This window comes from Galeopterus variegatus, unplaced genomic scaffold (assembly GCF_000696425.1).
Source record: "Galeopterus variegatus unplaced genomic scaffold, G_variegatus-3.0.2 Scaffold6198, whole genome shotgun sequence".
Taxonomy (NCBI): domain Eukaryota; kingdom Metazoa; phylum Chordata; class Mammalia; order Dermoptera; family Cynocephalidae; genus Galeopterus; species Galeopterus variegatus.
Genome location: NW_007732309.1, coordinates 71,685 through 84,582, shown reverse-complemented (window position 1 = coordinate 84,582; position 12,898 = coordinate 71,685). Strand labels below are relative to the sequence as shown.

At 35.9% G+C, this 12,898-nt stretch overlaps 1 protein-coding gene across 1 annotated transcript in view; it reads right to left on the bottom strand.

Moving 5' to 3' along the window:
* Positions 1 to 2,017: 2,017 nt before the first annotated feature.
* Positions 2,018 to 12,898, bottom strand: part of LOC103605970 (zinc finger protein 665-like) — a 37,656-nt gene continuing 26,775 nt past the window's right edge. The window contains 3 exon segments of the mRNA XM_008590568.1: positions 2,018 to 3,160; positions 3,163 to 4,286; positions 12,674 to 12,802. Of these exon segments, the coding sequence (XP_008588790.1) occupies positions 2,018 to 3,160; positions 3,163 to 4,286; positions 12,674 to 12,802 (2,396 nt within the window).

The following is a 12,898-nucleotide window of genomic DNA, read 5'->3' as shown; positions in this document are numbered from 1 at the left end:
AAAAAAACTTAAGAAAAACAAAACTTAATCCCAACCCCCAACAAAAGTTAAAAAAAAAAAAAAAAGTAAACATTCAGTGTCATAGGAGACTCCATTTGCAATGCTGACTACTAACCTCTTTTACAGCTCTGCACTCCAGCTTCCCATCCTGCTGATAATGTCTGAGTGCTCTCTCCTTTGGCACCAGCTGGAAGTTCAAGCCACATGTAGGTCACACCCCAGTCACACATCTTTGCTCTCTCAAGCCTTGTTTGGACCAGTTTTGAAGTCTTCCCTCCTTTCCCCAGAACACCTCATTATGCCACAAACATTCTCTTAACACTTAAGTGTATAATACCTTCATTCCTGTTATTCAAACCAAACTTCAGGTGAAGTTTAACCCAGTTCCAGTAAAGTGGTCACAAGTTCAAATTACGCAAAATGTTTTGAAGGTGAATATGACATTTCTAGTTTATCTAACAAAACAGGCAAAATTCTCTTTCTGTATGTCCAATCTTAAGAGGACATTCATAAATATTTTTTCAAATTATTTCACTGAGCACTCCAAGGACAAAAAAAGATATGTTAATTTTATCTTTATTCACTACATTTTTTAAATTTCAAAATATTTTTTATTTTTTTACTATATTTTCCCCTAAATCAGTGGGCATGCCATGTTTTATTTGGTACACGAAGAAGAGGCATGTAGAAATACAATACAGTGCATATCATAAAAAATGATGCAGGTTTTAAGGTGTAAGTGTTCAAAGTTGCACTACTATTGGATTTTCATAATACCCTCATAAGTATCCTAGGGCACAGTGTGGAGAAAATAACTCAAGCATACTGCAGGAGTATATGTTCCCAAAACTATATGTCATTTGATTCCATCAAGAAAAAAAAATTGTTATAGATCTTTCAACCTTAAGTGCCTATTGGTGCATTGTTATTGTTGGTTATGAAGTGTCCTACTAGGTAGGATAAAACCACGTCGGTAGAAAGAATATGATTCATTCATAACTCTAAAAAATTAAATTTTATTAAAACATCAAACCTATGAACAACTACGAATAAAACAGTAGCAAAATATAATACCATCAGTTAAATGTGAATCCTACTGAAAATGCTAATTCTCGTTGTTTTGATAACACACTCCACCTTGATAACTGTTGTCTTTGCAATTTCAAAAATAAGACTGCTTCACCACTCTTTAGTATACAACAGCTATTGCCTTTCAATGAAGAGGCCACCATTTCCCCTGCATTATTTCTACCACATATTCAGTCCCCAATAAAATATCATCCTATTCCTATAAAAATCCGAATCTCCTAAGGTGTTGGCAGGCTGTATTTCATGATGAGCTGGTAGAGCTTTCCTTTCCTATTACTCAAGGTGCCCATGTGTCAGAAGAAGGGCACCCTGAGCACAATGGGCATAATGATTCACAACATAGTTTTACACTTCTCCATGCCCTCTAATTCAGAAAATATCAAATTTTAAAAAGGCAGAGCCCTTTTCTTCAAAGAACTTAGACAGAAATGACCTTCACCTAATAAAGCAGGACCATTCAGCCTACTGATTTTTACCCAGGGACACCATGAAAGGCATGCAAGGATGCATATCAACAAATTTCAAAGTTCAGGTTGAAAGTCATAAATAATAGCCTATTCAAGAAACCTCAAATAATGGAATAAAGTATTCTATAACCTCAAGGGAACCAGCCATTTCCAAATGTCTTGGTACCTTGGGTACATATCATGTCATGAGTTTTAACATATTTTGACTTAATGTTGGAGATCAAGAGACTGAGTTATTCCTCATGTAAAATCCTCTGATGTACAATGTTGACCCTTGCTTAATAGCCTCAGTACTTACATTTGTGTTGTTTCATCAAAAATATATTTTGGTGTCTAGTGAGTTGTAAAACCTGGAGAAAGACACATACATCTCAGTTTTATGATTTCTCTTTAGTATAAACTCTACAATCTCAGTTAACTCATGATAAATTGCCATAGTCATTGTGCTTGTAAGGATGATTTCAAGAATGTATTCTCTGATGTTGTGTGAGGAGTGAACTGTGCTTGAAGACCTTGTCACACTCATGGCATTTATAAGGTTTTTCTTCAGTATGAATTATCTGATGGGTACCTAGACTTGAACGAATACTAAAGGCTTTGCCACACTCATTACACTTGTAAGGTTTTTCTCCCGTATGAGTTCTCCGATGACTTGCAAGGCTCGAAGTCTGATTGAAGACCTTGCCACATTCATTACATTTGTAAGGTTTTTCTCCAGTATGAATTCGACAATGACCTGCCAGGTGTGACCTTTGACTGAATTCCTTACCACATTCATTACATTTATAAGGTTTTTCTCCAGTATGGATTACTTGATGGGTACTTAGGGTTGAAGATGCACTAAATGCTTTGCCACATTCATTACACTTGTAAGGTTTCTCTCCAGTATGAATTCTTTGATGAATTGTAAGGTGTGCATTTTGACGGAAGACCTTTCCACATTCACTACATTTGTAAGGTTTTTCTCCAGTATGGATTGCCTGATGGGTAGTTAGGCTTGAATGTGTATAAAAGGCTTTGCCACACTCATTACACTTGTAAGGTTTCTCTCCAGTATGAACTCTGCGATGACCTGTGAGGCTTGAGGTTTGACTGAAGACCTTGCCACACTCATTACATTTGTAAGGTTTCTCTCCAGTATGAATTCTCCGATGACTTGCCAGGTGTGACCTTTGACTGAAGACCTTGCCACATTCATCACATTTGTAAGGTTTCTCTCCAGTATGAATTGTCTGATGGTTAGTTAGAACTGAACTATCACTAAAGGCTTTGCCACACGCATTACACTTGTAAGGTTTCTCTCCTGTATGAATTCTCTGATGAACTGCAAGGTGTGCATTTTTACGAAAGACCTTGCCACACTCATCGCACTTGTAAGGTTTTTCTCCAGTATGAATTCTCCGATGACTTGCAAGGCTTGACCTTTGACTGAACACCTTGCCACATTCATTACATTTGTAAGATTTTTCTCCATTATGGATTACTTGATGTTTAGTAAGATTTAAACTATCACTAAAGCTTTTGCCACATGTATTACATTTGTAAGGCTTTTCTCCAGTATGAATTCTCCAATGACCTGCCAGGTATGACCTGTGACTGAAGTCTAGACCTTGCCACATTCATCACATTTGTAAGGCTTCTCTCCAGTATGAATTGTCTGATGGTTAGTTAGAACTGAACTATCACTAAAGGCTTTGCCACACTCCTTACACTTGTAAGGTTTCTCTCCTGTATGAATTCTCTGATGAACTGCAAGGTGTGCATTTTTACGAAAGACCTTGCCACACTCATTACATTTGTAAGGTTTCTCTCCAGTATGAATTCTCCGATGACTTGCAAGGCTCGACCTTTGACTGAAGACCTTGCCACATTCATCACATTTGTAAGGTTTCTCTCCAGTATGAATTGTCTGATGGTTAGTTAGAACTGAACTATCACTAAAGGCTTTGCCACACGCATTACACTTGTAAGGTTTCTCTCCTGTATGAATTCTCTGATGAACTGCAAGGTGTGTATTTTTACGGAAGACCTTGCCACATTCACTACACTTATATGGTTTCTCTCCAGTGTGAATTCTGTGATGACTTGCAAGGGTTGACGTTTGACTGAAGACCTTGCCACATTCATTACATTTGTAAGATTTTTCTCTATTATGAATTACTTGATGTTTAGTAAGTGTTAAACTATCACTAAAGGCTTTGCCACACTTATTACATTTGCAAAGTTTTTCCTTAATGTGTATTTTCTGATCTTGAGTTAGTGAGGAAGAAAAGATAAAATCAGTTCCATATTTATTAGAAATAAGAATTTCGACACTTGAAGGTTTTCTTTGGGGTGGAGAAACTGAGAATCTGTTGTTGATAGCTTTCTGAATTCCATTATGGTTATAAATTTTCTGTTTGGCTTGAAATAGCTGCTGTTGAGGCAGATGCGAGTGAAAGTTTAATCCAAAGTGATTTTTAATAGGTTTGTTTTCTGCTTCCCTTCTATCATATTTATCTGTTCTACCAATAAGATTTTCTTTTTTTATCATGGGCACTCCATTGTAATATCTGTCATCATCTCTCCACTGACACTCAAAGTCATGCATATTTCTCTGGATTTTTCTGAAGCAAAAATCTTCACCGTTACGGCTGTCATGTCTTTCCAAAATCACTTTGTGAAATACTTCTCCTGTATTACTTTTCCCTTTTGGTGATAATACCATGTTCACACATTTAGGAGAGATATCTACAAGATATAAAGAACCATAGGTTTCCAATTAATTGCACATGGTAAATAAAAATTTCATACTAAAATACATAATATTATACAAACGGTAATACTTATACTGAATGGAGTTATACAACTTCCTAACTATGATGTTTGATTTTTAGGAATACAATGGGAATAGCAGTCTTTAATAAAGAAAAGGTGATTACATGTAATTCAAATTAATTCTAGAAAAGCCTAGTTTCAAACAGCCTATAACCAAAACATTCACACTGCCCAAAAATGTTAGCTCTGAAAAAAAAATATTTTTCACTGTGATCCCAAAGTATACACCAATTGGCAGAAAAGATACTGCAATCTCATAATTGAAAAGAAAAAAAATTATATTACATATTTACAGCATATTTACTGAGCACAAATAAATGATAATGCATATACAATGTATATAATGGTATATAAATAACTACAAACTTACGTAATAAATAGTAATTGCTAATTGCAAAATAACAGCACTGAGAAAATGAGAATAAAGTAATAAATAAAACATTGTCAAAAAATGCAATATTTTTCTGAATACCTGTTATGAAACTTTCAATACCCACACAGTCCAGACATTTTGTGATATTAACAAGTGGTGCTTGTTAATTATAATGAATAATACATGCTAAAAAACCATCACCTGAACATTATACTGAAAATTAGTAAAACTGTAATAATACATGATAAATCCAGCAAGTACTTAGTAACCATATTGATACAAAACTGTCATATGTTGAGCTCCAAATAATTCTCTTTAAAAAAAAAGCTGGACTTCTATTTCAGAAACAAAGCAGCACATATATTCTAATATGAGAACTGGAATATATGTTAAGATCACTGAATTACAATGTATGAGGTCAGGTATATACATAGCATTATAAAGAACAAGATGGGGTAACAAAGTCAGAAATCATGATCATGATTTCAGGCTGGAAGTTATGTAAACAGTCAATATAGCAATTCACTACATATGCATTCACCTTAAATAATCTAGTTCACTGGCCATAATATATATAATAGAGTTTTAACTTAGAAAATTTATGAACTGAGGTCAGAGAAAACATGGTTTAAAACAAACTGAAAAATAAAAACAAATAAAATACAATGCAGGGCCTATGGTCTGAGTGTTCTTATTGACCAAAATTCATACACTGAGGTCTAATTCTCCAATGGATGTAATATTGCAGGTGGAGACTTTTGGAGATAATTAAGTCATGATAGTCAACTGCTCACACTCAGGAGTGTTGTCATTATTAGAAGACACACCAAAAAGCTTGATTACTCTCCTTCTTCGCCATGTCAGGACACAGCCAGAAGATGGCTTGGCTAAACTAGGAAGGGGGCTCTTACCAGGAACCAATTCAGCTGGCACCTTGATCTTGGACTTACCAGATTCCAGATTTGTGAGAAATCAATTTCTGTGGTTTAAGCCTCCTGGTCTATGGTATTTCTGATGGCACAATGTGTTGAATAAGACAGGTAAAGGACTTCTCACCATAAACATTATAGAACATTGATGAATCTTATTAAACAAATAATCCTTTAAGCCTTTTCTATAAAACCTGCAATATGATAAGCTATCTAACAGCACTAAATTGTTTTAAGAACCTTGACATAAGTTATCATTATTTTTCAAATCAGGACAGCAGGCTTACCATGTTCATGTATCTAACCCCAATTTGCACAGAAAATAAGTCAGAGAAACAGGATGTGACCCTAGAGGGTCAGAAAATATGCTCTTAAGTACAACTGTCTATCAGGCAGCACAGAAAACAACCAGTAATAGCAAACACAAGGAGCACGGGAAGAAATACTTCAAGGGAGATACAAGATCTGAGCCACGTTGCTAACAGTATTACTCAGCCATCACTCACAGATGATGGTATCTGAGATAACCCCCTGCACATATAAATTTAGGAAGTGTCCTGAAAAATTTTCCACTGTATGAGTAGGGTTTTGCCTTACATAGTGAGGCTAAAGTGGGGCATGAGAAAGTCTTGTGGAAATTCAGGTGTTCAGGGGTAAAAAAAAATCAGTATGCTAGGAAGTAACCATATGTGAATCCACAGCAAGGTACCATGTAAGGAAAGGCCAGAATGCAGGAAAAGCAGGAATGGAAGTCAGATAGTAAAGTATATGCAGGAGCAGACTTTGTACCTAAAAATCTGTAGGAATATATTAGGGCACTGAAAATTTTGACCTTGAAAGGAAAGGGGAACTCATTTAGCAAGCAGTATAATACAGACCAATGCTTAAATATAAGAATTACACTATTGGCAAAGAGCAAGAATAGAAGAGATTTAAAAGAAGAATAATGACATGCGAAGAAAGCAGTTTTAGGTGTCTTAAAATCATGAGTTCTATTTTCTGGCACATATTCAACAAAATCCTACTTATAGCCATCAGAAGATATGTGCGTGAATCTTCTTAGGAGGGCCTGGAAGCAAAAACTTGGAATAAACCATGAAGAGGAGATGGATGAGTTTATGCTGTACACACCCAGAGATACAATGAAACTTTACTAAGAGTACGGCAACATAGGAGATCATGGATGCAGAATGCTTATTCTCTGGCTGGGTAGACAGAGATATATTTTGGAAAACAAAGCTAGCAGGAGGCCATTGCCAAGGTCTGAACTTGGTCACATTAGTTAATGGGAAAAAAAGAAAAAGAAAAAAGACTTCACTAACTGTAATATTATATAATATGAGGGGTCTTCAAAATGTTCGTGGATTTATACTATCTTATAATTTCATTTTTCCATGAACTTTTTGAAGTAGTCTTGCATTTTTTAAAAAGAGAAACAATTTGGCATATTAAAATTTTGAAGGTAAGTCTCCTTGTTTTTATGTAAAAATAATCTTGTCTCTTTTGCTGGCTCCTGCATTACTGGAAATCACATCAGTGGACCTCTTTACATAAACTCTGGAATAAAGAGCATAAGAAGTGATGTTACCAAGATGGCAGAATAAAAAATGCTAGGCCCTCGTAACGCCATGGAGACACTGACTTAGTTTCGGGTAAACATATCTTTGGTATATCAGACTTTTGGAAAAATCTAGAAATCAGTAAAAAAGCTGTAGCACCCAAATTAACACCTAACCAATACAAAATTAAGCAACAAAGGGTAAGAAAGTCTGTGGAAATTTGCTTTTCTTTGCCCCACCGCCTCACCAGCACAGTGTAGTGTGGCTCCCTCACTATTTTCAAGATAGAAGAAAACAGTTAAACTTGTATCATCGTTCTGGCTTATCTGGTACCTGCATGACAGAATGGATTCTGTCTCATATGAGTGGGATTGTTGAAAGAAACAATGGCATAGTTTGTGTATCAGCTTGGATGCTACAAAAATATAAGCAGGTACTGTGATGAGTTAGAGCAGCATGGGTTCTCCAGTGCTAGGATGGTTGTGGGGGATGGGTGGAGAAGAGATTATAGGCTGAGAAATACAACAGATAGTGAAGATTTCTGAGAAGGAGCAGAGATAAGACTCTAGGAGAAAATGAAAAATTTTTTATTAGCCACATATGCTGGAGTAAATGCACATATGCACCACCAGTAAAAACATACAAGAAAAGAAAAACTATAGAACAATATCCCTGATAAATCAGACAAAATTCTCAAAAAAAAAAACCTTGCAAATTCAACAGCACACTGAAAAGATCATACACTATGTCCATGTGAGATTTATTTCTGGAATGCAAGGATGGTGTAACACAGGAATAACATCATATAATAACCCACAGTAACAAAATAAAGAGACAAATCATACGGTTATCTAGCTTGATGCACAAAAACATTTTTAAAAAGTCAACACTCTTTCATGATAAAAACACTCAACACACTATAGGAATATAAGCTACCTCAACATAGAAAAGACCACATGAGAAAAGCCCACAGCAATCATACTCAACGTTAAAGACCTGAAAGCTTTAGCTCTAAGTAAAAAAAAAAGACCAAGAAGCCCACCTGTGCTATTTCTATTCAACATAATACTGGAATCCTAGCAAGAACAATTAAACAAAGTAAATAAATAAAAGGCATGCACTGGAGAGAAGTAAAATGATCTCTGTTCACGAATGATATAATCTTACATGTAGAAAACACTAAAGATTCCACAGAAAAAAACTTTTAGAACTAATGAAGGAATATAGTCAAGTTGTAGAACTCTAAAACTATACCGAAACATCAGTTGCATCCATAAACACTAACAAAGAATGATCTGTGAAGAAAATTAAGAAAATAATTCCATTTACAATATCATCAAAAAAAAAATACTTATGAAAAAGCTTAAAAATAAGATGTATATACCAAAAACTACAAAATATTCCTGAAAGAAATTAGAGAAGACACATATAAATGCAAAGATACCCTGTGTTCACAGTTTAGAATACTTAATATTAAGAAGATGACAGTAATGCCCTAGTGATCTACAAATTCAGTGAAATCCCTACCAAATACCAATGGCCGTTTTTGCAGAAATAGATAAATCTACCCTAAAATTTATATGGGATCACACTGCATCCTGAATAACAAAAGAAACTTAAAAAACAACAGAGGTGAAGGTCTTATACTGCATGATTTCAAAATTTATTATAAAGATACTATAATCAAAACATTGCTGTAATGGCATAAAGACATGTATTGACCAGGGGACTAGAATAGAGAAGCCAGAAATAAACCCTCACATACATCATCAAATAATGTTCAATAAGGATGCTAAGACCATCCAATGGGGAAAAGACAATCCCTGCAACAAACAGTGCTGGGATAACTGCTTACCCACATGCAAAAGAAATAGCTGGATCCTTACTTTACACCACAGACAAAAATTAATCAAAATAAACCCATGATCTAAATTGAAGACCTGAAACTATAAAATTCCTAGAAGCATAGCTGAAAAGCTTCATGACCTTAAACTTGAAGACGACTTACTAAATATGACACCAAAAGCACAGGCAACAAAAGTAAAAATAAATAGAATGGCCTGCCAAAAAAATTAAAAACGAGTGTGCACCAAAGAAACCAACCAACAGATTGAAGATAAAAACTACAAAATGAGAGAAAATACTGGCATGTCATATATCTGATACAGGGTTAATATCCAGAATATATAAAGAACCCTTACAAGTTAATAACAACAAAAAACAGAACACCAAATATAAAAAAAGAAACTGACTAGACATTTCTCCAGAAGTAATACACAAATGACCAACACTATATGAAATGATGTAAAACAACACTAATCATTAGAGAAATACAAATAAAAACCACAATCAATCATCTATGGCCTCACACCTATTAGGATGTTTACTGTAAAAAATGAAAGAAACTAAAAAGTGTTGGTGAGAATGTGGAGAAATTGGAAGCCTGGTGCACTGTTGGTGGGAATAAAAATGGTGCAGCCACTATGAAAAAAACTATAAAGTTTCCTCAAATAAATCAAAATTGAATGACCATATGAACGAACAATTCAACTTCAGGGTATTATACCCAACAGTATTGAAAATAAGATCTTGAACAGATATGTGTAAACCTATGTTCACAGCCATATTCTTCACAATAGCCAAGAGATGGAACCAACCCAGGTGTCCACCACAGATGAAAGGATAAAAAATGTGTTATTTACATAAAATGAAACATTATTCAGGTTTAAAAATAAGGATATCCCAATACAGACCACAACATATGGATGAACCTTGAGGACATTATGCTGTGTGAAATAAGCCAGTCATAAAAAGACAATGTGATTCTACTCATGTGAAGTATCTAAAATAGTTGATTTCATACATATGGAAAGTATAATGGTACTTTCCAGGAACTGGAAAAAGAGGGAAACAGGGAAAAGGTGAAGTTTGAATACTCATGGAAATCAGTTGAATCTAAATTAAAACATCAAGAAAAATATGGTATATTTTAACTCTGCTAAACTCATACAATGTAAAATATTATCAGAGTTATATGACAAAATTTAAAATATGAGGTCAAGGGTAGCACTACTATATATATATTAGTAGATATATAGTTGTTAGTATGAATGAATAAAAATTAATGTGCACTTATCCAAAATGAATGAATTTGACCTGGTAATTTTCACAAGAGAACACGTCATGTTACAGAAAAATTAAGTAAATGACCCACGGTGGGGAATGGCTTATACTGAAGGTCATTGTTAGTAGCAGAAAAGTGCAGATACATTTCCTGGCAGTAGTGTGGAGACCCACAGAGGAGGTCGTCAGCAACATAACTAGCAAATAAGAGCCAGAAAACACCAGGACAGCCCCAGGAGATGGGCTCACAGTGACCAGGGCAACTCAGATGGACAGAAAGCCAAGCAACAGTAAAGTATTCACATGAAGACTGAAGAATACAATTTGTAGAACTTTAAAAATTGTGCAGAAAATTCAGGTGATACAAACAACAGTGGAGAAGAAGTCCATGAAATGCAAGCAATGGGCTAAGCTTCCTGTAAAACATACTAAGACATTTAAATATTTATTTAGTACACCAAATTGGACATGGTGCCACTAGAATCTAAACAGGGAGCATAACTGTTAGAACACAGGGCTGGTTCCGAAACAAAAATTCAGTAAAATTAAACAAAACCCAGCAAGTTATGTTTACAAAAATGAAAACATACTATAGAAAAAGGAATGTATCTTAAATAAATTAACCGTCACACACAGGAAAGAAAATGTGGCATGAACTTTAGTCAACAGCCTCATATATAAGCGGCTGTGAACTTGAATGATATTCCCCCTAGGAGAAATTCCTACACCACTAATTGCTGGCTCAAAGAAGATAACCATTAGTACATGTGATCAACGCTGTAACAGTGCCCTTGACAGACACGCTGGTGGTGCAGCTGAAAAATCAGAACTGGAAACACTTATCACTCAGGCTCTCCTGATACTTTCTATGTCACTATCCTGGGACATGCTGATAACCACTCATTGGCTTCAGGGAGCATCTCTTTATGTGGCAGGATGATATGTAAACATATTAGTCAAAACATTTCCTTCAAAAATTTTCTGTTATCAAGTAAACCTACTCCATACTGGAGTCTACAAGAAGTTACCTCTAACATAAAAGTGGGTTATCACAGCAGAAGAAAAGAATGACATATCAGACCCTAGCAATGTGTATATTAAAAGCAAGTTTCAAAGCAAAATCATGCAAACATAAAGGAATATGAAATCAGGAAAAGCCAATTCACATTCACAGAGTAGTAAGAGCAGTAGAAGAGAGAGAAAAATGCAACATTAGGGTGTTAAGAGTTGGAGGGATCTCGAGACGGGACTCTGTGCTCTCCCACAGACCCCACATTAAGAGATTGAAAAACTGACATATGCTCCCAGTGTAGGACTGGGGATGAAAGAGATGACCTTTCTGTCAGCTGTTTTCACACCTTTGCTGAGTAACAATCTCAGACAATCCAACCCACTGCTTTGTTACACACACCCAAGAATTGTGAAGAAAACAGCACAGAAGAAATGCCTGAGAGACCTCAGAAGGCAGAGAGGACTTAATACAGCTCCGTGTAGTTTCTAGGGCCCCACATGCAATAGAGAAGCAGCCAATTCCCAAGAACAGGAAATGGGATGAAACATGGACTGGTCCAAGTATCAGGACTATAGATGCCTCAGCTCAAATCTACATGAAAAGCAAACTGAGTATCAGATAAAATTGAGCACAGAAGGAACGACCAAGTGAGAAGACAACCCTTGCACTGAAATGGACGTACCAATACCCCTCAGAGTGAAGAAACCAGAGTTCACAGAAGTCACATAACAAAGTGTTGTCTGTCGTAATAAAGACTTTGCATTTGTCTGTTTGAGCTGCAGCACCACTAGAAGGTGAAAGGATAAACTATCACACATCTGAGGAATAAAGTGATAATAAAAGAAAAAGGGAAATTTCNAACAGGAAATGGGATGAAACATGGACTGGTCCAAGTATCAGGACTATAGATGCCTCAGCTCAAATCTACATGAAAAGCAAACTGAGTATCAGATAAAATTGAGCACAGAAGGAACGACCAAGTGAGAAGACAACCCTTGCACTGAAATGGACGTACCAATACCCCTCAGAGTGAAGAAACCAGAGTTCACAGAAGTCACATAACAAAGTGTTGTCTGTCGTAATAAAGACTTTGCATTTGTCTGTTTGAGCTGCAGCACCACTAGAAGGTGAAAGGATAAACTATCACACATCTGAGGAATAAAGTGATAATAAAAGAAAAAGGGAAATTTCCTTTCAGAACTCACAGGATATAAACTTGTTTTCCCACAGACCTCTCCCACTTGCAGACTTTCCCAAAAACTACTTAATGGTGCAGCTTTCTCTCTGCCCATCTGAGCTCTTACCTGTGTTCCCACCTTTGATCCATTCCCTCCCCTTTGGTTTTCTTGCTATTTTCACTTGGATCTCCACAGTCCAGGGCTCTTTCCCTTGCTCCATCATGGAGATAATATTCAGGTCAGGAAGAGTGTTTCCTGCTTATAAAATGAAATAAACATGACATGCTGTGGCTTTTTCAGAACCCCAGCCCTCTGAGTGAGGAGACAGGACATTACAGGTAGACCTAAAAA